We start from the raw sequence: 27,024 nt of genomic DNA on the forward strand, positions 1-27,024 counted from the left end.
CACAGGGGCCTTTCCCTATAGTCTGAGGTCCCCTGTCTCCACAGGGCTTCCCACCCTCCCATCCACCACGTCTGCTGTGGGCCTCCTGTCGGCTCCGAGGCCCGAGCCTCGCCTGCCCTGGGTACTCTGCGTTCCAGAACCTGACGTGTGCCCGGCACAGGGGGTGAGATCCAGCAAAGGTATGCTGAGGGATGAGAAGAATGAAGCCTGGCTCCCTTCCGAGAAGGGCCGCAGCCGGCCAGCAGGGCGTGTGCATGCCTGACCCTGACCAGGGGGCTTTTAAATCCTCCACGTCCAGCCGTCTGGTCTCAAGGGTCTCAGGGGTGGAGGCTGGACTGCTGTCACCTCACATCCCTGCTGTCAGGGACCCCAGCGACTTTCTTCCCTCTGCCCGCAGTGACCTTGGAAACACAGCGCCATCCCCCACAGCCTGGAGAAGGCTACGGCCAGCCACTCCCTCTGCAACCCCTGCCTTGAGACAAGAACCCCACCTTAACAGCCTCGAGCCACAGAGGAAAGCGACGAGATCTGTACAGACGGCCAAGTGCCCGCGCAGAGAGGCGGCAGAGTCCGGGCGCTGCCGCCAGCAGCTGTGACGCAGGGGATGCCCCACCCCTCCAGGTCCCGGGCCCCACGTGTCACACGCAGACAAGTGCCCACCGGACAAGGCGAGTGTAGTAGGGCTGAGGGGGCAGCACCGGGCGTCGCCTGGCCCACCCACGCCGCCTCCCCAGAAGGCCACTCACCACCTGCTTGTTCTGCTGCAGCAGCGGGCAGGACAGGTCCAGCTGGGGGCTGGCGTAGACGGGCGTCAGGGTGAGCCTGGAGGGCGGCGCACACACGAACTTCACCACGGCGGGCTCCAGCGCCGGGAAGGGGTTCGTGAGGCTGGGCCTGTTCCCCACCGTGAGGGCGATGACCTGGCGGAGCAGAAGCAGCCGTCAGACACCCCACGTCTGAGCCCCTGCTCCACTGGGAGCCCCCGGGGCTCAGGGAGCTCTTCTGCAGAACGGGGGTGGTGGTGACGCCCACATCCCAAGCGGGTTACAATGGTCCAGCGACACACGCCCAGGAGAGGGCTCCCTCAACATGCAAGAGACCTTCCGACAGGGGCCCCGGCGCCCTCTACTAACAGAACGGAACCACTGCCTGCTCCTGGGCCCGAGGAGGAGGTGGGTCGGGGGGACACCGTGCAGCTTCTCCCGGGACCCTAGGAAGACCCCAAGGCTGACTAGCAAACTGACAAGCTTGTGGGTTTTGAATGAGGAATCCATAGTGACTTGCAGACACCCACCACAACGAGGTGCAGGCGCTGGAGAGTGTGTCTGATGGACTGAGCCCCTTGGGGAGGGACCAGCTAAGGGGTACGGAGGGCGGGGCCGGACAGCAGGTGCTGGAGCCACAGCCCCGCCCTCCTTCGGCCTCTTAGAGAAGCTCAGTTGGAGGCTGCAAAGACAGAAATTAAAGGTGCAAGAAAAGACACGGAGATTTATGTTTGCTTTCAGAGCTGGGACCTCAGAAATCAAGCCCGGCCCGCGTTTTACGAGCCACACGGCTCACGGCCGGTCCTGAGGGAGCGGCCCCCGGCCCCTCAGTGACACTCACTTTCACAGGCCAGAACAGTCCGGTCCAGAAGCCCCTCAGCCTTCCTGACCACGAGGCAGGACAGAGGGCAGTGTCCTCGCTGACCTCCAACACCCCAGGAAGTGACCCCAGAGCACCAGGGTAGGGGGCCCTCGGGGTGACCTTGTTGAGGGTCCAACCCCTACCGTCCGAGGGGGACACAGACGACTGAGCCAAGCCAGGGATAAGAAGCTTCTCTACGTTCATTTTTGACTAAGTTTATTCTTGTTGTGGTATTTATTATGATGTGTTTATTTTTCTTATTCTTCAATCGATTTTGTAAAAAAAAAAAAAACCAATGAAGCCAGTGGAAGTGGGCCTCTCACTGTGCATCTTTTCCACTCACACCAAGCCAGTCTTGGTGTGGCCGGCTTCATGAGGGTGCCTGGGGGCCGTGAGTGTGTGTGTGTGTGTGTGTGTTTTAACATCAACTGACATGCTTTGTACTAGTAAATAAACACAGAAAGGTGTTCTTCACTTCCGCCAAGAAATGGGCTCTCTCCTTTCTTGATTCATGCTGGCCTCCTCACCCCTTGCTTTCTGTTTCCTGGCACCCTGGGAATGGAGGGTTACACCCCTACTATAACCAGACAAGTGTGCAGCCCTGAGCCTGGGACTGCCAGGCACAGGGGAACGGAGGGGCGAGCTGCTGCTCTATCCAGCCGATGCCGGCCCTGCAGGGACCACAGGTGCATTGTGCTCAGTCCACCCAGGCTAATTTTTTTGGTTTTCAGCATTAAAAAAAAAAATCAAGACACTTCATACACCTGAAGTTAATATAATATTATAAATCAACTATATTTCAATCTAAAAAAAAGGTTTCACAGAAAAAAATACTGGGATTCTCGGCTCATCCTGAAACACCGAAAAGATCTGCCCACCCTGGGTCTGCAGTCTCACTCATCTATAATACTGATACCTGCCTGACCCTGGAGGCCTCCGACTTTGCGAGCCCGATCTCATCCCACCCGGACTTGACAGTGGGGAGTGCTGACGCCCTGGAGCAAGAGGAGATCGCCCCGGGTGTGGAAAGAGAGGCAGGACTGGCCAGCGTGTAGCGGGGTCCCAACTGCCGCACCCCGCTAGGCCCAGATGGTGCTCACTCAACCACCCCAGCACTCTGATCCTCAGTCTGCCTGTCTGTGAAATGGGTACAACAGCCACGGCTGTCTCTCAGGGTTGCCTCGAGGAGTTAGATAAAATAATGCTGCGAGGCACAGCGGGGTACTCAGGGGACGTGACTTTCCATCCCTCGCTCTGGGCAAGGTGGGTCTGGGGGTGGCCGCCCGCTCACCTGCTCTCCCAAGACCTGGCAGGTCACGAGGATCCAGTGTTGCTGGTGATTCCGGGCGGCAGGGGGCCCAAAGAGAGACAGACTGACGCTGTCCATGTCCTCAGAGGTGACGTTGCGGAAGAACTTGGAAGGTTCCAGGACCCAGGGTCTGGGACCCCCCTCGAAGAGCATCTCCTTTGAGGAGCCGAGGGTCACCAAGGCAACAGAGGAGGGGTCCACAGCCTGTGGGAGAAAAGAGGGGAAGGGTCAACGTCTCCCTGGGAGAGGCGAGCCTGCTAGGGCTGGGTGGGGGGCTCACTCTCTGGTCCTTGCTTTACTTGGTGCTCGATGTCCTGCCAGGAAATGATCTGTTTGGGCGTCTGTCTCCCCAACTGGCCTATAGGCTCATTAAAGGAAAGGCGTGTCTGTTTCCTCTCGTATCTGCAGCGTGATCTCAACCACATGAGAAATGAAAGACCGTACAGACAAACTGAAATATTTTTAAAAGAGTAAATTACAACTACACTGTGATACTATTTCTCTGCCATTTGATTAGCAAAGATCCAAAAGTCTAAGCACACACACTGCTGGTGAGTCTGTAGGGAAACACGCACTCTTTTATAAAATTAATTAACTTGTTTTTTGAGATATAATTGACATATAACGTTATATTAGTTTCATTAGTACAACATAGTGTTTTGATATTGGTATATATTGCAAAATGATCACCACAATAAGTCTAGTTAACATCTGTCACCACACAAAGTTACAATTTTTTTTTCTTGTGATGAGAACTTTTAAGATCTATTCTCTCAGCAATTTTCAAGAACAGTATTATTGAGAAACGTGTTCTATCCCGCTGGGGAGACAGGAAAATGGCACAACCCCAACAGAGGGAAATTTGGCAATATCTACTAAAATGACAGTCATATTTATCCCTTGTCCAAGCAACATTCCGTCTAGGAATGGACTCCGAAGATATGCCTCCATAAATATATAAAATATACGCACAGAGCTACACATTACAGTATTATCTTTAAGAGCAAAAGCTTGGAAACAGCACAAACACCCATCAGCAGGGGCCTAGTTAGGTAAACTGTGGTCTATCCATACGATGGAATGTCAAACAAAGATCTTCCCGTGTGGATGTGGAGAGATTTGCAGGTTATTTTCTTTATTTTCCAAGCAAAGAAGCAAGGTGCAGAACAGGATATCTAGCATACTACCTTTGAGTAAGAGAGGAACGGGCAGGGCATAAGAACATATAACCATTCTTGCTGACTTTTGCAAAAAGAGACACTGAAACTGTAAAATGGAAACTAATCAAAATAGTTTTTGACAAGAGGCAGGGAAGGGATGGAAGTGAGGCTTCTGGGTGTACTTTGAATACAGGTTTAACTTGGGAACCACATAAACAACTTAGACAAAAAATAAGGTTAAAAAAAGCAAACCCTAAAACTGAGAAGAAATGGAAACAAATGATTCTACCTGTGACAGGATGATCATCTCAATGCTGAGAAGACCAAACCTGCATCAATCCCCTCCTCTTGGACTAACTGACCTTAACCTCTTGTGATTCCCAATATCTTTTAGGCCAAGAGTTGCAAACACCTGTTAGCCCCAAGGTCCAACTCTGATTGGCTGGTAATGGCTATGGGGGTGGGGATCTGTGCTCCTGAGGCTGAATCAGTGCTTGGCAATAAAGGCAGCCAGGATTGATTAGCAATGTCTGCAGTGGGCACAGACAGGCACACACAGAAGCCGTGCCTGCATTAGACCAGAGTCCACAAAGGCAGAGTGACTTCTCGTTCAGAATGGCCAGTGTCCTAGGCACGTGGAGGTTACCAGGAACCCACATCAAGTAAGTCCTTGACAGCTTAATGCCCAGAACACACAGAATACTTGACTGTTACCTCCAGGCCCGCCTCCCCCAAGCCCTACTCACCTGGACCCCTTAAAGCCCTGTGAGTGTTCGTGCAGATCAGGGTACAGCGACCCGTCTCAGACCCTCTGCAGCGAAGACCCTGTGGGGATGTCATGAGCCTGGGCTGAGCCAAAGCCTCCCCCACCCAGCCAGTGCCAGCCTCCCCTGTTCCCTCCATTTTGGCCCACCGTGTTTGCCAGCCCGCTGCTGTGGTCATCTCTGCTGACCTGCTCATCAGACCCCTGATGCTCTGCTCAGCTCTTTCCATGCTCTCACCCCATGGGGGCTGCTTCCCCCAACTGCCAACAGCCTGAAGCCCTCGCAGGTACAGACTGATAACCTCTCAGCTGTCACCGCAGTCCTGGACCTGGAGCAGTGCCCCAGCCAGCTGCACCTCCGTATGGAGAGGGAATGTCACTGCGTGACAGCCTTAAGATGTCACATACCCTTGAGGATGGAGGCGGGTCGGGGCAAGGTGATGATCTGCCGAGGCCTGTGGGGCTCAGGTCTCCTTGGTTGGGTGCTAAACCCTTAGTAAAGAAATGGCATCACTTGTCAGTGAGAATTCTGTCCTTTTGACTTTTTTTTTTTTGCAATATGAATAATTTTCTGAATTTGCTGTCAGTTAGCTCTCCAGGCATCCCTCCCTGAACACGTGTACACACACACAATTCCAAGGAGCCCCCACAGACTATATCTTGCTACATGCCCACCAAATAAACCATCAACAGGGCCCTTTTCCTGCACGTGATCAGGGCCTTTGGCCCTTCCTCCCTGGACCACCCCTCCCTCCTCAAGACAGCTGCACAGCCTGCTCCCGTGCTTCGCTCAGGCCTCTGCACAAACCTCCTCCTCAGGGAGGCCTTCTTGGATCCCCTGTCCAAGGCAGGACCTCCTGTCACCTGTTACCTCCCCTCCCAGCTGGACCACCCTTCTCACCACCTGCCATCACTTCCTGTGTGTTCTTAAGTGCATTTGCTTCTCTGTCCCCACAGCTAGAATGAAGCTGTCACTCAGCTGTGTGACCTTAAGCAGGTTAATGTCTATAAGGCTCAGTTTCCCATCCTATAAAATGGGTACAATGAGAATCCCTGCCTCATGGGTTATCGCAGATTCAAGGGGGCATGAATGGGAGCCCTGAACACACGTGTAGCGTATGCTCAGTAAATGGCCCCCACTACTGTCAACTGTCACCCCCATTTTGCAGATGGAAAGAGTGAAGCCCAGCAAGTGGAAGCAACTCGTCCAAGTTCACCCAGCTGGTGGGCCCGGGTCTGTTCCGACTGCAGATGCCCTGCTCTCATCCACCTCATCACCACAACCGGAACAGCTCTGCTGTGGACAAAGCAGGTCACTGTAAACCTTGCAGCAGGATTTTTTCCTGACCAGCCCAATAGGAAAGACTGTGCAAAAGTACCACACGTCCTATAATTAAAGCTGGAGAATGATCAATTATCACCTTGCTGTGTAATTCTCTTCCCATCCAGGCATAAGAGTGTCACCGAACCCTGTGCCAGGGAGATAGTTAATAATCAGCATGGCTAATGAAGGACACTGGTAAATCGTACCGGGGGTGTCAACACGCAGATACCAGAACAGGCCAAGCAGGAGAGGAGGGGCCCCGCATCGCAGTCGAGACCTTCTCTCTCAGGGACTCAATTTCCTGGTTTGCAAAACAGGAGGGCGTCTGGTCATCAAGAGGCCCTTAGCACCAGCAGTCTGCGTTTCCAGGAGATGGACTTACCCGCCTCAGTCCAGGATCCAGAGAAAAGGAGAGGGGAAGGGAGGGGAGGGGCAGTCGGAGGTGACAGTCTCCCCCGCCGCCCCGGCACCTGGCTGACCCAGAGGCTCCAGGGTGCACAGCCCACGCTGACATCACCGGGATGAAGGAGCCAGGTGGGGACCCCAGACCCTGGCACTCCAGGCCCCCAAAGGGTAACCCGCAGGTGGGGTGACAGTGTACCCCAAACTGCTGCAGCCAACCGGGCTGAAGAGGAAGTGCGGTGTTGGCCGTGAAGGGAGTTAGGGAACCGGCAAGACAGCCCCCCTCTGTCTGCGGGCCAATTAGACAGAAGAGGTTATAGGTAAGTCGGGCCAGGGGGTGGGGTGGGGGGCTGGCGAGTGGCACCTGGAAGATCTGGGGAGGGTCTTTCTTCTGCCAGTGGGGGGTCTCCTTACAATATGCTTCCAAGACACGGCCACTCACCCTCCCCGCCAGCAGCAGGGGTCTCATGGGTGTGACTGTCCTTCCCTGACCTCACCCGCTGCCCACTGCTGCATGAGAACATCCAGCTCCTAACACATCTAAACCCTCGCTCGACCTGACCCAGGGAGCCCCACAGTCTCATGCCTCACCCCGAGATACACACACTCCTTCCGATGCCCCACCAGCCGAGCTTCCTGCCTTCACACTCTCCTTCTGCTTCTGCGTTCATAGGTGACCTGTGCCCAGGGGACTCTTCGTTACCTCTACTACGCTCACTGTGTTTGTCTGCACGTCTGCATTCCTCACAGATGAGCCGCCTCCCAGGGCACAGAGGGTGAGCTATTCCCCTAGATCTGTCTCCCCACCCTGAGCCTTGTACTAACAAAGCACCAGGGACTGCCTGCAGAGTGAACTGGCAAGCACAGGCTGGACAAGAACTCTTAGCTGCCTTTCCAGTTTCCACACTTCCCTCTTCCTCAGAGAAAGAACTTCCATTTTATTAGGGTGGTAAATTGCCCAGCTGAAAGGATTCCCCAGTCTCTTACAGCTAGCTGTGGCCGGCAGATTAAGTTCCGGCCAAAGAGGTGCAGGTGGAAGCTGCTCTTTTAAACTTCTGACAAGGTTACTACAGGAAACTAACTCGGCTGAGAGATGAGCTCTTTCCCCTTCTGGCTATATGGAATGCAGATGTGATAGCTGCAGCTCCAGCAGCCACTTTAGAGCATGAGGCAACTTTGAGGATGAAATCCACATATTAGGATGATGAAGTAGAAAGACAGAAACCTGGGACCCTGATGATTACAGAGCTGCCACACTAGACCTGTGTGAAACCTCTCATGTGAAAGAGGAATAAACTCTGTATTCATTAAGCCACTGTTATTTTGGGTTTTGTTACTTGCAAATACACCTAATCTTAATAGATATCAAGGCACAAGAAAGATGAGAGAAGAGACACATATCCTGTTCTTTTCCCTATAATTTCTCCAGTCAGGAAGCCACCTTTACTGGGGACATGTCCACCTTATCTTCATCCTTACATCCCAGCTTGGGACAGTGAGCTCGGGGGTTGGCCCCTGATGCTCCACCAAACACCCAGATAATCAGACCATGTGGTCATCTGGACAAGCACCCAGGAGGGGTCCTGAAGAACCTCCTACCCAGGCTCCGTCACATGGCTGGCTGTGGCAGGGCCTCCCCAGGATAACTGCTGCCATCTTAGGGATTTTAGTTTTCTCTCAGCCCTGCTCCCTGAGCCCTCTCACCTCCAGGGTCCTGATCAGTGAGAGGATCTTGACCTTTCAATTTTATGCTGCCATCTTTCCTTCCTCTACCCTCCCTATCACCCTTTCAACCCTTTACTTTTTCCATGGCATGCATATACAAAATACATTACTTATTAGTTTATTTACTGTCTGTCTCTACCTCTGTCTCTGCTACAATGTCAGTTCATGAGGAAAAGGATTTCTGTGTGGTTTTTTGCACTGTTGTACCCCTAAGGTTTAGAGCAGGAACCAGCACCTATGAGTAGGTATTCATATATATTTTGGTTTGGGGGATCAGGAGACCTTGGATTCAGCCCTAGCTAGGTAACCCTGGACACGTTTCCCCACTCATTCCTTCTAAATGAAACAACTCTTCTCAAAAAATTAAAAACAGAACTACCACATGACCCAGCAATTCCCATAAATACTTATGGGCATTTATCCAAAGGAAAGAAAAACACTTACTTTAAAGGAAATCTGTACCCCATGTTCATAGCAGCGTGATTTACAATAGCCAAGATATGGAAACAACTTAAATGCCCATCAATGGATGAATGAATAAAGAATATGTGACAGGGCTTCCCTGATGGCGCAGTGGTTGAGAATCTGCCTGCCAATGCAGGGGACACGGGTTCGAGCCCTGGTCTGGGAAGATCCCACATGCCGCGGAGCAACTGGGCCCGTGAGCCACAACTACTGAGCCTGAGCGTCTGGAGCCTGTGCTCCGCAACAAGAGAGGCCGCGATAGTGAGAGGCCCGTGCACCGCGATGAAGAGTGGCCCCCACTCGCCGCAACTGGAGAAAGCCCTCACACAGAAACGAAGACCCAACACAGCCAAAAATAAAAATAATAAATAAATAATAAATTAAAAATTAAAAAAAAAAGAATGTGACATATATATATATGTAGATATACAGATACAGATATAATGAAATATTATTCACCCATAAAAAGAAGGAAATTCTGTCATTTGCAACAACATGGATGGACCTTGAGGGTATCACACTAAGTGAAATAAACCAAGACAGAGAAAGACAAATACCTTACGATCTCACTTATAAATGTAATCTAGAAACAAAAAAAAACAGAAACCACAAACTCATAGGAACAGAGAACAGACTGGTGGTTGCCAGAGGCAGGAATTGGGGGCAAAACGGGTGAAAGTGGTCAAAAAGTACAAACTTCCAATTACAAAATAAGTAAGTCCTGGGGATGTGAGGTACAGCATGGCGACTATAGCTAATAACACTGTGCTGCGTATTTGAAAGCTGCTAAGAGGGTAGATCTTAAAAGTTCTCATCACATGCACAAAAAATTTGTAACAATGTGTGGTGATGGCTGTTAACTAGACTTATTGTGGTGATCATTTCACAATAGATACAAATATTGGATCACTATGGTGTACTAAGGAAACTAACACAATGTTATATGTCAATTATATCTCAACAAAAAATCCAAAACAACCCTTGGTTGTCGTCTGCTCTGTATCAGGCAGTATGCCCAGGGCTAGGGGTGCAGCAATGAAGAATTCTTAGGTCACTGAGCTTGCTTCTAATGGCTGAGGGGGAGAAGAAAATGCATCCCAAATCAAGGGGACCAGAGCCATCCTAGAGGCTGGGACTGGTGCCCGGGAAATGCAAGTGCTGACTGGCCCAGCCTGGGAGGCCCGCCCCACAGAAGGGGCAGACCCACGCTCCCCGGGCCTCCCGAGTGAGGCTGCCTGGCCTCACCCTGGAGGAAGGGCTAGGTCTCCCTTGTTCACACAGTAACAGCTAACCCTTACTGAGCGCTCAATACCTCCTAGGCATGGTTCTCAGCCCACTTGGTTCGTTAGCTCAGCTCATCCTCACCACAACCCTGGGAGGCAGGTGCTGTATTAGCCCCATTTACAGGCAGGGAAACTGAGGCCCAGGGAAATTACGTCAGCCAAAGTCACAGAGTTGGTGTTGGACCTGGATTAAACTCGGGAGTTGGTGTCAAACAAAGGCAGCATGGTCTGAGTAGGAACACGCTAAATGCCTTCTGCACAGATACGCACGGGGGACCCAGACGCTGATGGTTACCTGGCATCAGGTGAGTGGCACGTCCAGACCTGACCCAGGGCCCCGAGGCCCCAGAATCTGCACCACGTGCCAGGGCCATTGTCCCCACCCCAGGGTTCTGTGGAGACCCTGCAGGGTGACTCTGTACTGGACCAGGAGCCCCTCTGTCCCGATCCCTGTGGGAATCATTTCATCCACAGAGATGTCGGCACTCACTGTCTGCCATCAGGGAGGCCCTGCTCCTGCTACATACTCCTGATTTCAGCTTGACGATCACCTCTGTAGCTGTCCCCAAAGCTATTCTGAACAATCAATGTTTTAACACACATTCACCAGAGCAGATGGATAATTTGCATCAGGGAAGGAGGGGAGGGCAGGGCCTGGGGCTCACCTTGAGGGGCAGGTAGGCGGCAATGGTGATGCGGGCGCTCAGGTGGATGTGGCCGTGCTTGTAGCTCACAAGAAGCGCGGTATAGCCCTGGGCCTCTGCCCTCACCGTGACACCGCTGCAGTGCTCAGGCCCCGGCCGCAGCCTCCCTGCAAGAAGAGAACCACGAGGTCACTGAGACCTTGCCTCTGCCGGGAAAGACAGGACAGGCTGACCGCCCTCTTCCACTCTGGGCTTGAAACGAATCTTTTTAACTTACCATTTTAAAGTATAATTCCCATACCAAAAAGCACATGACACATTGTAAGCACACAACTCATAATTTTCCCCCCACAAGCTGAACACGCCCTGTTTCCAGGACCAGGAACAAGAAACGGTATGACCTGCACACTACCCCTGGAACCTCCTGCGGACCCTTCTGGTCAGGAGCCCCTCCCCAGAGGAAAACCACTGTTCACTGACTTCTAAGAGCACAGCTGAATTCTGCTGGCTCTGGACTCCATACCAAGGGAACCGCCTTGGTACTTGCCCTCTTCAACTCAACACTGGCGCTGAGATTCCACCTTATGTTTCTCACGCTGTAGATCTTCCATTCACATGTGTGCGTTATGCTGCTGTGTGAACGGACAGCGGTTTCTCCACGCTGCAGGGACCACGCGGGGCTGCGATGCGTCACGCTGCTGTGCACGTGTGTGCGTGTTTCTTTGGGGACGTATTCACCTCTTCGGAGGGGTGCACCCCGAGGAGTGGGAGCGCAGATAATGGGTGTGTGAGCTCAGCTTCCCTCATTATCGTCAATTATCTTTCCAAAAATGGCTGATGGACTTATGCTGCCTCTAGTGGCTGTGAAACATCCCTGCCAATCCTTGGTAAATATTTTCCGTCTTTTATTAATTAAAAAAAATTCTGGTAAAATACACATTAACATAAACTTTTACCATGGTAACAATGTTTCCAGTTCAGTGGCATTAGGTACATTCACACTATCGTGAACCAGCACCACCACCCATCTCTAGACCACTCTTCATCTTGCAAAACTGAAACTCTGAACCCATTAAATATAACTTCCCAACCCTCACCCCCTCCAGCTCCTGGCAACCACCATTCTACTGTCTGTCTATATGAATTAATGCTGCTATAAACATGGACATACAAATATTTCATCAAGATTCTGCTTGTAATTATTTTGGGTATATGCCCAGAAATGGGATTGCTGGATCATATGGTGGTTTACTGTTTTTTTCTTTATTTTTTTGGCTGCATCGGGTCTTAGTTTTCGCACACGGGATCTTCGCTGAGGCGTGCAGGATTTTTCATTGCGGCATGCAAGCTTCTCTCTAGTTGTGGCGTGTGGGCTTCTCTCTCTAGTTGTGGCACGTGGGTTTTCTCTCTCTAGTTGTGGCACCGGGCTCCAGGGCACATGGGCTCTGTAGTTTGCGGCATGCGGGCTCTTTCATTGAGGCCCTCGAGCTCAGTAGTTGCAGCACGTGGGCTTAGTTGCGCCAGGGCATGTGGGATCTTAGTTCCCCGACCAGGGATCGAACTTGCATCACCTGCATTGGAAGGCGGATTCTTTACCACTGGACCACCAGGGAAGTCCCCCATGTTTAATTTTTTCATGACCCTCCATACTGTTTTCCACAGTGGCTGCACCATAATACATTCCCACCAACAGAGCACAAGGGTTTTAATATCTCCACATCCTCACCAACACTTGTTGTTTTTCTTTCTTTTTGGTAGGAGCCATCCTAAAGGGGTTTAGGTGGTATCTCACTGTGGTCTTAATTTGAATTTATATCATGATTAGAGATGCTGAATTTGTATCATGATTAGAGATGATCTCTTCATATACTGGTTGGCCATTTGTATATCATCTTTAGAGCAATGTCTATTCAAGTCCTTCATCCATTTTTTCCATTAGGTTATTTGTTTTATTATTGTCAACTTGTAGGAGTTCTTTATATATTCTATAAATTTATGTATTTATTTATTTATTTTTGGCTGCGTTGGGTCTTTGCTGCTGCGCACAGGCTTTCTCTAGTTGCGGCGAGTGGGGGCTACTCTTCGTTGTGGTGCACGGGCTTCTCCTTGCGGTGGCTTCTCTTGTTGCGAAGCACCGGCTCTAGACGCCTGGGCTTCAGTAGTTGTGGCACACGGGCTCAGTAGTTGTGGCACACGGGCTTAGTTGCTCCGCGGTATGTGGGATCTTCCCGGACCAGGGATCAAACCCATGTCCCCTGCATTGGCAGGCAGATTGTTAACCACTGCGCCACCAGGGAAGTCCCATAAATTCTAGATATGAACCCCATATCAGACATATGATTTGCAAATATTTTCTCCCTTCCATAGGTTGCCTTTTATTTTTAAGACTTTTTTAGTGCGGTTTTAGGTTCACAGAAAAATTAAGAGAAAGGCACAGAGATGTCCTATGTACTCCCTACCCTCATTTATACATAGCCTCCCCCATTATCAACATCCTCTCCCAAAGTGGTACACTTGTTACAACTGATGCTCCTACACTGACACACCACAATCACTGGAAGTCCACGGTTCATATTAGGGCTCCCTCTTAGTTTTGTGCATACTATGGGGTTTTCACAAATGTGTAAGGACATATATCCATCATTATAGTATCACACAGAGTATTTTCTGGGCTCTCTATTCTATTCCATTGGTCTGTAAGTCTGTGCAAATGCCACTCTGTTTTGATTACTGTAACTTGTAATAAGTCCTGAAAATGGGAAGAATGAGATCTCCAAGTTTGTTCTTTTTTCAGCATTGTTTTTGCTATTGCGGATCCTTTGAGATTCTGTATGAATGCTATTTTTCTGAATTCATTTTACACCTAAGAGTTCTTTTGGTGGAATCTTTAGGGTTTTCACATATAAGATCATGTTATTTGCAAACAGATAAGTTTACATCTTCCTTTCCAATTTTGGGTCTTTCATTTCCTTTTCTTGCTTAATAGCTCTGGCTAGGACGTCCAGTATTATGTTGAAGTGGTGATAGCAGGCAACCTTGTCTTGTTCCTGATCTTAGGGTAAAAGCTTTCAGCCATTCACCACGGAGCATGATGTTAGCTGTGGGTTTTTCTTATATGGCTTTTATTACGTTCATGTAGTTTCCTTCTATTCCCAGTTTGTAGGTTGACTTTACCATAAAAATGCTTTGAGATTTGTCAACTGATTTTTCTGCATCAATTGAGATAATCATGCGGTTTTCTTCCTACATTCTGTTAATGTGGTGTATCACATCAGTTTTAGACTACTGAAACAATGCATTCCAGGAATAAATCCCACCTGGTCATGGTGTTTAATCCTTTTAGTATGTTGCTGAATGCAGTTTGCTAGTATTTTGTGGAGGATTTGTCCATCCATGTGCATAAGGGATATTGGTCTGTACTTTTCTTGTAGTATCTTTGTCTGGCTTTGGTATCAGGATAATGCTAGCTTCACAGAATGAGTTAGGATGTGTTCCCTCTAATGTTTTAGAAGAAGGATAAGTGTTAGTTCTTTAATTCACCTGTGAAGCCATCAGGTCCAAGGATTTTCTTTGTCAGGAAGCTTTTGATTACTGATCCAGTCACCTTGCTAGTAATGAGTCTATTCAGATTTTCTATTTCTTTGTGACTTGGTCTAGGCAGGTTTTGTATTTCTAGGAATTTGTTGTGTTATCCAGGTTATCCAATTCGTTAGGGTACAATTCTTCATAATCCTTTTTAGTCCTCCACAGTCAGTGATAATGTCTCCACTGTTCACTTCTATTTTAATAGTTTGTCTCCTCTTTTTTTCTTAGTCAGTCTAGCTAACAGTCTGCCAACCTTGCTAATCTTTCCAAAGCACCAACTTTGGGTTTTGTTGATTTTCTTTACTGCTTTCCTATTCTCTATTTTATCTCTGCTCTAATCTTTATTGTCAGCTTCCTTCTGCTAGCTTTGGGTTTAATTTGTTCTTTTTTTAGTTTTCTAAGTTGCACAAAGTGAGGTTATTGATTTGAGGTCTTGTTTTTCAGTGTAAGCATTTATAGCTATAAATTATCCTCTTAGCACTGTTTTGCTGTGTCCCTAAGTTTGGTATGTCCTGTTTTGTTTTCCTTCATCTCCAAGTAATTTCTAATTCCCCTTGTGATTTCTTTGACAAAATTGTTCTTTATGAGTATGTTATGTAATTTCCACAAATCTGTGAATTTTCCACTTTTCCTGTTACTGATTTCTAACGTCCTGCCATTGTGGTTGGAGAAGATACCTTGTATGACATCTATCTTTTAAAATCTACTAAGACATAAATTGTACTCTAACACGTGGTCTGTCCTGGAGAAGGCCCCATGTGCACTTGTGTGTTGTGTTGGTGGGTAGGGTTGCATGTGTCTTAGATCTGATTGGTTCATTGTGTTGTTCAAGTCCTCTACTTCCTCGCTCATCTTCTGTCTGGTTGTTCTACCCATCCCTGATGGTGAGCAAAAACCATTAGAGGACAAACCTTATTGTGTATTGGTCGTTAAGGAAAATACTATGTATTCGACATAATAACAAAAATAATAAAGATACTTATCTTATTGTGTCTTATGCCACAGAGCATTTTCCTATAGTGTCATGATGTCAGTTGACTTGTAGTATTATTTTGAGACCAGAGTTTAAGGTAAAGGAATTCAACATTTCAAGTGTTGATATTATAAGCTCTTTAAAAGCCAAAATTATTACACATTTTCAAACTAGAAATGAAAAGGCACTGAATTATCCTACAGTTTTAATTTCGAATAAAGTATATATCAATCTCTAATAACCCACATAAACAAAAAGCTCTTTACGTCCTTTTATTTTAAGAGTAAAGGGGTCTTGAGACCAATCAGTGAGAAAACCACTGTAGTTTATCCCCATCTGTGACTGGTCCATTTCTTGCTCTGATCTCATAAGGTGCCACTGTGATGTATTCACAGAAAACCTATAGAAGTCCCTGCTGGGCCCAGGTTTTGGGTCTTTATAGCCCAGGAAGCTGCCTTTGGTGACCTGATGGCCTTGGACCCACAGTTGGCTTGTTTTTTCCTTTTTACCCCCATTTTGTTTATTTGTTCTTTTTTCTCTACTCTTTTATTTTTCTTTATTTTCTTTGTTCTTTTTCTCATTTTATCTGAATTTTTTTTTTGTATTTTTAGTACAGCTGGTATCGTTAGAATTGTTGGTATAGTTACTGTAGTTGGTATTTATTAGCACAGTAAGTATAGTTAGTGTTGCTGGTTAATATCGTCAGTTAGTGTAGTTAGCAGGTCTCCATGGTGCAGGGCCTCACTGAGGCCTCCCTGCTGACAAGGAGGCTCGTATGGACTATTCCAGGCTCCTCAGGACCACTGGCAAGGTAGCTTTGCCAAGGTGACATTGGCCCAGATGGCCATCAGGGTCATTAAGGACAATCAGCAGAGCTCCTCCAGCCTCCAGGCACTTTTCCATGAAGTACACGGCATGAAGGTTTTAAATCATCCAACATCATAAAGTTACCCGAGGTGACTGACCGGAGGAGACCTGTTGGACCATTTACAGGACCACAGCCGCAGGACAGACAGAGGCCCGGGGCACATGGGCAGCTGGTCTCTGCCCTGCAGCGTGGCCACCAGGAGGGGATCGAGCCTGGGACCTGAGCCAGGATACCTCCTCTCTGAGGATGAGATGGACACGACAGCTGCAGACTTGGGCCCCAGCGTGAGTTCACGGGCAGAGGAGCCTCGCGTCCCCACGCGGCTGTACGGGGAGAAAGTGGGCGGCCTGAGGAGGGCCAGGAGTCAGGGCAGAGGCCAGAGAGCCCCCCAGTCCCCCGGCCAGCCTGGAGGCGAGGACCACCACCTCCAGCCCAGCCCTGTGGTGGGGCCCGGGGCCTCCCCTCCACCCACAGCGCCAGCTGCCACACTGGAGCCTCAGAGAAAACCACACGTCCCCGGGGCGGGACCCTCCTGGGCACCCTGACGCTGGGACCCCAGCCTCGCCCTCTGGCAGCCAGAACCGGCAGCGGGTGGCTGGGAGATTCTCGAACTTTATCAGAAAGCATCTATGTTTCAGGCTACTGGGCAAGAAGCGTCACATCGAAGTAAGCCCAATGTGACCCCTTTTGGACGGCCGAGGAAGGGCAGACTGCACTCCCTGCATTTAAATGCAGAGCAAGAGGACGTGGAGCCGGGAGCCTGGCAACGCTCCTGGGGCCACGTGGAGCCATGAGGGATGCATTGTGCTGCTCTGAGCACGTGTGGCGTTTCTTTGGGGTACGTATTTCAGCATTTCTGTCAGGTGTGTCCCAAGGAGCGCAGGATTTCACCTCCGGTCCTTAGCACCTATGTTCAGCTTTCGTCACTTCTGCCAACTAGCCTCCCCAAAATGGCTGTGTCGAGTCACACTGCTACTCACAGCTGCACTACATCCCTGCCAATACTTGGTATTTTGCACCTGTTTAAGGAAAGCCATTCTGGTGGAATTGTATAGTTTTCTTTCCAAACATTTAGAAAGAAATCATGCTGTGAAGCTCCGCAAGCCTGTCCCCTAGATTCTGCAGCTAACATTTGTTTCTGTTTCCTCTGCTGCATATCTATCCACCACTTCCCATCCATCAGTCCATCCCACTTTTTTATGCCTCGAAAAGTGAGCCGTGGGACTTCCCTGGCAGCCCAGTGGCTAAGACTTCGCCTTCCAAGGCAGGGGGTGCGGGTTCGATCCTTGGTCGGGGGGCTAAGATCCCACATGCCTCATGGCCAAAAAACCAAAACGTAAAACAGAAGCAATATTGTAACAAACTGAATAAAGACTTTAAAAAATGGTCCACGTCAAAAAAATCTTAAAGAAAAAACAAAAAAGGGAGCTGCAGGCATCAGTACACTTCATCCTAAACGCTGTCGCACACACATAATTATCTGCAGGTCAGCATTTCTTTAGGGTTCTTTTTCTCTTAAGGTCAAATTTACACAGGTGAAACGCACAGATCTGGAGCAGAGCACGCCGGGAATTCTGACAAATGCAGAGCTGGGACCCAGGACTGTGGAACCCAAACCCTGCCCATTATCCTTTATTCCTGGGACCCCCTGGCTGCAGCCTGTGGACGCCCCTCCAGGACGCGCGTCGGGGGCAGTGCAAGCAGCGGGCTCCTCTCCTGCCATCGGTGGGCCTCTGTCTCCCACACTGATGTTTGCTTCCACCCTAAATGGTGGCCTCACTGGGGACACAGTTCATAAAGCCCGGTTTCTCCCGGCCAGTCAGAGAGGATGCAGCAGCACCTCCAGGGAAGGATGTGAATGCCGTGATGTCCAGGGACGTTCTGTGACGGCCGAGCAGCTTCACGCTCAGACGGCTCCGTGAGTGCCGACAACCACGGCGGCGGCGTGGAAAGCCGCTCGGTCCCACAGGCGAGCCTACACGCACCTCTGCTGTCAAGCTTCCTAAACTCTGCCAGCATCACGTGGTCACTCCTCTGCTCCAAAACCAGCCGTGGCCCCCACTTCTGGCCCCTGAGGTCCACGCCCCCCCAAGCCCCCCGTGATTCTGGATTTGACAGGTTCCGCCACGCCAGGCCACTGTGTGCACACACGCTGCTCCCCGTCCACTCTAACCCTGCCCAGAGCGTACTCACCATCAGTCCTTGGTTTTCGTCATCTGCAATCGGAGGGCACCGCCTGGGTTGACTCCCCTGGGAGGCCCTGTTTCCCGGGGGACTAAGGCTCCAGGGCCAGTGTCAGACACACCCAGCTCCATATCCCTCGTGGCCCGGGGACCTCATGGGACCTTGGGCAGCGCGACACAGCCTCAGTCTCTTCGTCCGACACGTGACCCAAGCACAGCCCCTCCTCCCACGGTGGCTGTGACGCCTGGTGAGGTCACGCACGCCAAGTGCACACGCCACGCCCGGCAGGGTTGACACCCCATAAGACGGAGGCTGAGCACAGCTGCCACCGTCACCACCGATATCACTGCCCAGCCCTGCAGGGGGTGCCTGGCTTCGATGGCCCTGGAGCGATGGACCGTGCAGTCACTAAGGTGTTATAATTCTGTAACTCGTCAGAACCCCTACTGACAGTGTATTCCGAGCACCTATCACATTCCGGGCACTCTGACGGGCATGGTGACATGCGCCCCTACTTCGGATGACGCCCGTTTTAGAGATGTGGAAACTGAGGCTCAGAAAGCCGAGTGACATGCGGTCACATGGCAGTAAGATCCAGACCAGACCACTGCTGATGGTGGACAAGGGGACGAATGCCATTTCTCAGGCTATGACCCTGCTGCTGGTTCAGCCCCTGAATTAGGAATCTGGGGCAGCCCACGCTGAGAACCCAGGCCGTCGGCCCCGACCCTGCCGTCCGGCGGCCGCTCACAGCGCTGCTTTACCTGGGAGCGGCTGGAACACGCCCTGGTTCTCCATCTCCACCACCAAGTCGAAGTGGGAGCAGTCGCTCAGCGTGACCACCTCGTCAGCCCCACCGGGCATGAGGCCGTGGATCCTCAGGGGCAGCTCCAGGCTCTGGCCCATGCTGGCCTCCACGGGACACGGGGCGAACTCCATGCCGCTGGGCTCGATCACGTACACCTGGAGGACAGGGGCGTGCACGGCCGGCAGGGTCGGAGGAGGAACAGCCGCTGCTCCGCTTTCCTGATACCCTGTGTATGAGCACTGAGGACCCATCGGTGAGAAGCCTGAGCTTGGGGGACATGATGGTGTGTGCTGGGGGCGGGGAGACCTTCAGGACAGAGCCGTCAGGAAAAGCCTCCCTGGGAAGGTGCTGTAGGAGCTCAGACCTGGGAGCCATGTCAGAGGCAGCCAGACAAAGGTCTGGGAAGATGAGACGGTCCGTGCAAAGGTCCTGAGGCACATACGACTCAGCGCGTTGGAGGGACATAAAGAAGGTGAGTGTGCAGGGTGAGAGAGGCGTCACCAGCAACAACAACACTAATACTTACACCACACAAAACTTCTCACACGCCAGGCCCTGTTCCAAGGACAGAATGAACTCGTCCCATCCTCTCAGCCTCCTTGCTAAGAAGGTTCTATTACCAACCTGTCTGCCTGATGAGGAACCTGGCACGGGAGGTTAAGAGCCTGCCTGGCTGGAGCACGGTGGTGTCTGGACCAGGCAGGCGGCCCTGGAAGCCAGGTTCTGACCACTACACACGCTCAGGAACTGTCCTCAGGTTCTGGGCTGAGCAGCCAGGTGAGAGGGGCACATTTACTGCGATAAAGAAGCTTGGGGGCAAGGGAGGGGGCAACCTGGTCACAGATTATCCAAATACTTGACAATTGTGCTGCAGTTAAGGGGTCTCAGTTACAACCCTCCTTACACGAGTTAGATGGATCTTTAGGTAGGTGTGTGTGGATCGAAATAAAAAGAGGAGAAAAACCTGTACGTCAGTGTCCCAAACAGTGTAGGAGAAGGTTGGGGATGGACGCACTACATATGGAGCTTTCATTTCAGCCCTAAATGAGGTAATAAAACAGGCTGAGATCAGGGTCAGGCGGTCAGGAAAGAACTGGGGTCCGGAGGCCACCAGGTGGGGCTGGCAGAGGCTCGGCTGCAGGTGGCCACTCCCACCTTCGGCCTTTGCTCAGTTGGTCCCATGTCACTTGGGACGAACACCAGGTGTAGGGGTCCCGTGCAGGGACTCCCGACTTGGACCTGAACAGGAGTCAGAGGAAAGGACTGGGGCCAGCCTCTTGGAGTCTGGGCACTTTCCCTTCACTGTGAATTTACAACCCAACGCCCAGTGGCCCTTCCAACTTGGAGATTCATAGCTTTCAGGTTGGGGAAATCTTCTAGAATGACTCCTTTGAATACCTCGTGTCTCTGTGTCCTCTGGTCTCCCTCCCAGAGACCCGGCTGGTCCCCCTTCCAGAGACCCGGCTGGTCCCATCCCTGCCTGGTGTGGGATGGGACAACCATCTCCCTGAACTGGCCGTGAGCTCAGGGGCAGGGCTGGACCTGACACCCGATGCCCTCACCACCACCACCAAAGCCGAGTGCAAGACCGAGGGCGAAAGGGTGTTTCTGAATTAAGCCTGAGGCTGGTTAAGACGGTGGCTGCAGACCCCCTCCCCGCGGCTTCCCCGCGGCTGTCCTGGCCCAAGGTCTCACCTTCATCTCACCAAAATGTAGCGGGTTCTGCACATCATGTGCCTGGATCACACTGAGTCCAGTGTCACTGCCTGTGGTCATCACGCCCTTGACGGTAACCGTGGCAACCAGAGAGCTCGAGGAAGACCAGCTGAAGTTCCCACTCCCACCATGGGCCTGGGGAGGGAAATATCATCAGGTCCGCCCACCTGCCTGTTCCTTGGTCCCTCTCTCTCTCACACGCAGTCGGCATTGCGCCACCACATGGTGACATGTGGCATCAGCCAACGTCTGGCTGGCACTGCCTCTGCCCCTCGCTCTCCCCATCCTGTCTCTTTCCAGTCCTCATATTCTGGGGACCTTGTGGCTGACACAAGCGTATACATATGCCCATGACAGTGGCCCCAGGACCCAGGGGCACCTCCCGAGCTCAGGCTGGAATGGGAAGACCCGCGCCCCAGAGCCGGGTGCAGGACTCGGCTTCCCTGCCCCCTCCTGACATAGACCCCTGCCCGTTCCGAGTCATCTGCCGCGAAGTCAAGGACAGCCCAGAGGCTTCCAGACGAGGGGCCAAGAAGGTGACACACCTGAGTGAAGAGGCAGTGGATCCCAGTACACACACAGGACACCTGTCCTCACTGCCGTTGAGACAGCAAGGACTGATGGGACGGGGCAGGCCACATGGGCTCTAGCCCCGACGAGCATCGGGCCCTGCCACTAACACCAGGTGGGCACGTGAACGTCAAAGACCAAGAACACCTTATATGTGACAGAGTTGGAGACGCCTTCCCCTCGAATTCCAAATTTTTCTCTAAAGATCTTTACACTGCTTCCGGAAAACAATAATTTTTTACAAAAAGAAACACACGTGGAAGTTAAATGCGTGTTCAGAACTTTTTTTATCACGCTTTCTTTACTATTTTTCAAGGTTTTTTCCTAATTACCAAAATACACTGCTGTGATAGAAACCTCAGAAAATACAGAAAGCATAAAGACTCTGATTTTGAATTCTCTCCTGACCACTAGAAGGTAATTATAACAGAAACAGAATGGACATAAAGTCCCAACCCCATGGAAACACCCAAAGGAATGCACCCAGACGGGGTCTCACGGTTACCTTTATCGTGTACTGGTAGGCGCCCGTCTTTGGTTGCCAGGGAAACGTCAAGATGCTTGGATAGAGGGTGATGGGGACGTGGATTTCCACCTCCTGCTGGTTCCACACAGGCACCCGCAACGTGTGGACACCTCCGTCCTGCAAGGGGGTGAGGGTGCCGTATGCCACCATGACAACCAGGTCAGCACTCAAGCAGGCCCCCGCCCCTCCCTGGGGACTGGTCCCCAGGGTAGACTTTTCAGTTGTGGGGGAGTGGGAAGGAAGATGCCAGGTACCCTGCGGCCTTCTCCATCTCCATGGAGATGGCTTTTGGTGGCTCTGTAACTGCCATTCAAATAAGCGCTGCTTGACTGCATCCTCACAGCACCCCTGACGGGACGGATGTGGTTATCCCCACCTTACGGATGGGGAAATCTAGTCATGCGGCATGAAACCAACTCTCCCCAAACCCCCAGAACAGAAGTGGTCACTTTGGTAGGAATCTCTGCCTGGCTCACAGGCCATTTCTGCCGCTGCCAGGTCCGGGAGAGGTTTGTGTGGGGTAGGAAGATAAGAACACCCACGCCAAGCTTCCAATCAGTAAAATCTGCTCCCACCGAAACTGACTGGCCTTTTAAATACAGGGGGAAATTTTAAAACTTTGAAGGATACAAGCAGCCAAAACAGCCAAAGAGATGCTCGTGGGCCCTGGTCAGTGCACGGCTGGACACACGGGCCCAACACTGCTCCCAGCAAGGGTTTCTAGCCCCAGTCCCAGAGGTGCAGGCTCACTTTTACAGGGGCCAGCAAAGGGCAGAGGAAGAGGGGCTCTGGCCCAGCACAGGGACAGGGGACAGGGAAAGGCCAAACCCCCTACCCCCACACACCACTGTGAGCCCAGAGCAGGAGGGACCCCCCCCCCCGTGGTGCCCACGACAGCAGTGCACTCTTGGGGCCCCGACTCCCCCGGGCTCATGTCCAGCCTGGTTTGACATTTCCGTCTGCGAAGGTCCCGGGGGGGCAGGGGGGGCCGAGGGAGGCGCCAACTTGCCTGGTCCACCACGGAGGTGAGGGCGGCCTCGATGGCCGTCTGGCCCCTCTCTGTCGCCCTGACATGATGGTACGACCCGTTCTGGGAAGAAGCCAGAACCTCAAAGAACTCCGCAGGGAGCATGGTTTCGATGTGGATGTTCTGGAAGGTGAGGCAGGAAGGTGAGAGGAGCTTCCGGGACAACTCAGGAAAGAAGCTGTGTGGCCCCAAAACAGCAGCCAGGCCAGGCTGATGAACTACACGAAGCCCTGGATCTGAGCTCTGAGTGTTCTGGCCTCTGACCCCTCCCAGGCTGCCCTCCCCTCGTGACCCGAGGACCTGGCGCTCGCGAGCCCGAAGGCTACTGTCGGCTCTCAGACCCTGCGGTCCCAACAAGGAAACCACCAAACACAAAAAAGGACATCAAAAGCCCTTAGAGCTAATTTCACCCAAAATGGTGATCGACCGAGTCTTTGTCTAGTAACACAAGGAAGGCAGTGGCTTCTGCAGAGAGGCTGAAGGGGAACCTCGCCCCCTCCTTGAAACCTCAGACCCCATAAGGAAGGTCTGGAGATTCTCCTGATCCTGGGAATTTCTCACAAAGGACCAAACACGGCCGAGACTTCTTTCCACCTGCCCATTTGTGATGTTCTTTCCATAGCCAGGAAGCTACTGAGCTCGGCCTCAGTCAAGGGGCCTTCTGGACAGGTTGCAGGTATTCCTGGCCCTGAGGCTCTGCAGGGCAGGGAAGGATGGACTCTCAGTGCTGTGAGGTCGCCGGGCTAATGAGAGGGGCAGGAGGGCAGCGGGCAGACGCCACCTCCGCGGCACTGCCTTTGTGACCCTGCTACCCGCGGCCTCCTCTCCCAGCTCCAGCCCTGTAGGAAGCGGGGCCTCTGGTGCAGACTCACAGGCTTACAGGCTCTTGAGACGCCCGAGGGGTCCCACGACAGTGTCTTCCATGGACCCAGCAGCACCGCTAGGAAGCACCCCAACTCAGCCTGCCTGCTCAGGGCCCCCTGTGTTTGGGGGCTGCTCGCTGGGCAGCTGCTCAGGAGATGCACCCCACCCCCCAACTCCATCAGGCCCGAAGCGGGACTCACATCCGACAGGTAGACCTTGTTGCCGGACTTGTCAAGCACTTCGACGGTGATTTCGTACAGGCGGCCGGTCTCGAGCACCCACCTGCCACCAGGGTAGACTGTGAACCCTACGAAACAGGCAGGTGCAGAGCCTCAGCGCTGAGGCCACAGGGACCTGTGGCTGAGGGAGAGGATGGCACCAGGCCTGGTCAGCACCGGGGCCCCAAGGCCGCTCCTCTGCACTCCTCCGGGGAGGAACCAGCTGTGCGTGACGGTGAGATCCAATGCCCACATCAGGCCTGGGCCCTCAGAACCTGAGCTGACCTCAGATGCACCAGGACCAAACATTCCCCACTGGCTGCTCCAGGGCCCATTCAAACTTGACCCTGTCCACGGTGGCTCTGACCCACAGTGAGCCTACACTCTGAACCCACAGTAGGTCTACACTCTGAGTCCACTGTGAGTCTGTGCTCTGAATCTATGGTAGATCCATGCTCTGAATCCACAGTGAGTCTGCACTCTGAACCCACAGTAGGTCTACGCTCTGAGTGCACAGTAGGTCTACACCCTGAATCCATAGTGAGTCTACAGCCTGAATCCACAGACAGCCTACAGCCTGAATCCACTGTGAGTCTACGCTCTGAATCCACAGTAGGCACACACTCTGAATCCACAGTGAGTCTACACCCTGAATCCACCGTGAGTCTACACCCTGAATCCACAGAGAGTCTACCCCCTGAATCCACAGTAGGTCTACACTCTGAGCGCTCTCCCTGTGAGCCGGCCCTGCCCTCCCAGGCCTCCAGCTCTGTTCCCACACTCGATGCCGCCAGCTGCTGGCTGACCCCTGCAACGCCACGTGCTTCCCACCTCCAAGCCATCGCCTGAGCTGTGCCTCTGCCAGGATAACGAACCCGCACAAGAGCAGCGTCTGAGAAAAGGCCTGCCTCGAGTACCATCTCCCACAAGCCCTTCCGTGGCACTCACGTTTACTAACTCTTTACCACTGTCCTGTCACCGTCTGTTTGCAGCGGTCTCTCCCTGCAAAACCAAGCACAAGGCCCCCACTTCCCTCCTCCAGACTCCAGTGCCCCGCACGTGCCAGACAGACAGAAGGTACCAAGGATTCTGAGCGGATGGAGCTCCCAAGACACACAGGGCCCCCTGCCCAAGGCCACTACATGCCAGCGTGGGTCTCACCCAACAGCAGCCTCACTCAGCAGCCAACAAGAGGACCAGGGGCCGCTGGGCATCAGCCAACAGCTCTCTCACCCGAACCACCTCAGGGCGCCCAACAGGTGAGGCGGCTCAGGCCCAGGTAACACGTACATCCAGACATCTTTCCAGGGGGCGTCTCTACGGCAGCTCCTGGGCCCTGGCTGTGCCCGTGCGGGTCCTCCGTGGCTGTGGACTCCTCCCCTTCTCTCTCGGCCTCAAGCCTCCCCCTCTTTTCCGCCAAGGCATCTTCCAAACGTCCATAGCCATGGTGAGGTCTGGGCAGAGCCCTGGTATAAAACCAGAAGACAGAGCCCTCCCCCACTCTACCCTATCCTCTTTCTCTCCCTGCAGAGCTGGCCACCAGCCGACCTTGGTCTACCCTCTGCTTATTCTGTGCACAGACAGGGGAAGGGCTGGGGGGGCAGCCCCGGGAAGGGCAGGGTGGCACTGATGTCCCGGGCCTCCCCGCTGGCAGAGCTGGCCAGAGTGAAGCAGTTCCTGGGGGGCTGTTACTTTCATTTGACTTTTTAACTCCTGTAATCACAAACGACCCAGGATGCCCACACTCACCCAGGTACCCAGGTTCCACCACGTAGATGGTGCTATTGGGTAACCGGGAAGCACCCTGCATGCGGATACCTGGATTCTGAATTAAGGAACAAATAAACCAGCTGGCAGGTGTCGGCTTGGCTCCCGTGGCTTCGTTATCATCAACATCACGTGGGGAAAAGAAGGGATGGGAAGGTCCCCGCCTGAGGCCACGCACAGCACAGCCTTTTGCAGAATCAGCGGCCACAGGGCACTTCCTCCACTCCAAAAGGGGGCCCTCTGCAAGGACCCTGGAGACCAGCCGGGGCATGCGAACAAGTTGGGGACACATGACAACCCACACGCTGGTGTGGAAACAGCCTCGGCCAGGGCCCTCAGATGAGACCAGAGAAGGTTCCGGAGGCGGGGTTGGGGCTCCTCTCTGGCCACCGCCCCTCACCTCAAAACCTCTGCAGCAAGTCTCCCCAGAGGTGAGCGATTCCGCTCAGCTGGGGTGAGATTTTGGTCCTTTCTGATTTTCAGACCTTGAGGGAAAACGGGGCAATTTTTAGCCTCGCCAAGCTTTCAGGGGGAAAAGTGACTTGACTTCCAAACAGCACGTCTCCTGTGCAGGATACGCAGATGCGTGCGCGCTGCCCGGGAAAAGGATACTCCTGTGGCCGAGGACCAGGTTGCTCTGTCCCAGCTGCACCGCGGTGACCAACGATGTGTCCTGGGCCAAGACCGCCACGGGCCGGCCCGGGTCTCCCTCGGGGCCCCAGACGTTGTTCTGAAGCTGTAGCTCGTACTGATCGGAGGGCATTGAGAGTTCTGGCCACCCAGAAACAAAGAAGAACAAAGCGGGGAGAGAGAGCAAAGACAGGAAACGTTAAAAGTCAGTGTCACCTCCCTCCCCCACCCCAATCCCTGGACCTTGCTGTCAGTACAGCTGCTTGATTTTTTTTTTTTTTTTGCTTAATTTTTTTTCAGTGCTTTAAATTTTAATATTATTCTCCATGCCTGTGGACAAAGCTGACACTCTCCATGAATTTTCAGAGGCAATCACTTTTTTGTGGATGCCATGAGCAGCTTTTTTTTTTTTTAAATTAAGCACAGCCTGTGACTCAAACTGCCAGCTGCTGGCAGGATACCAACATCAGACCCTTTTCTGTTCATCACGGAAGCAAGTGAACTCTGCTTCTGCAGCGAGGGGCCCAGGGTGGGGCTCACTGGACCTAGGGGTCCTCTGGGGGATTCCAAATAACCCACTCACTGTG

At 52.4% G+C, this 27,024-nt stretch overlaps 1 protein-coding gene across 1 annotated transcript in view; it reads right to left on the bottom strand.

The window, feature by feature from the left end:
* Window positions 1–27,024, bottom strand: part of NUP210 (nucleoporin 210) — a 103,346-nt gene that overhangs the window by 40,687 nt on the left and 35,635 nt on the right. Inside the window, exons 7-16 of the mRNA XM_068558107.1 lie at window positions 26,420–26,578; window positions 25,790–25,858; window positions 24,023–24,129; window positions 22,941–23,081; window positions 21,911–22,048; window positions 20,815–20,970; window positions 19,076–19,274; window positions 10,723–10,868; window positions 2,918–3,139; window positions 747–920 (exon numbers count right to left, since the gene is read on the bottom strand). Of these exons, the coding sequence (XP_068414208.1) occupies window positions 747–920; window positions 2,918–3,139; window positions 10,723–10,868; window positions 19,076–19,274; window positions 20,815–20,970; window positions 21,911–22,048; window positions 22,941–23,081; window positions 24,023–24,129; window positions 25,790–25,858; window positions 26,420–26,578 (1,511 nt within the window). The remainder of the gene's footprint in view (window positions 1–746; window positions 921–2,917; window positions 3,140–10,722; window positions 10,869–19,075; window positions 19,275–20,814; window positions 20,971–21,910; window positions 22,049–22,940; window positions 23,082–24,022; window positions 24,130–25,789; window positions 25,859–26,419; window positions 26,579–27,024) is intronic.

Source organism: Eschrichtius robustus, chromosome 12 (assembly GCF_028021215.1).
Source record: "Eschrichtius robustus isolate mEscRob2 chromosome 12, mEscRob2.pri, whole genome shotgun sequence".
Lineage (NCBI taxonomy): Eukaryota > Metazoa > Chordata > Mammalia > Artiodactyla > Eschrichtiidae > Eschrichtius > Eschrichtius robustus.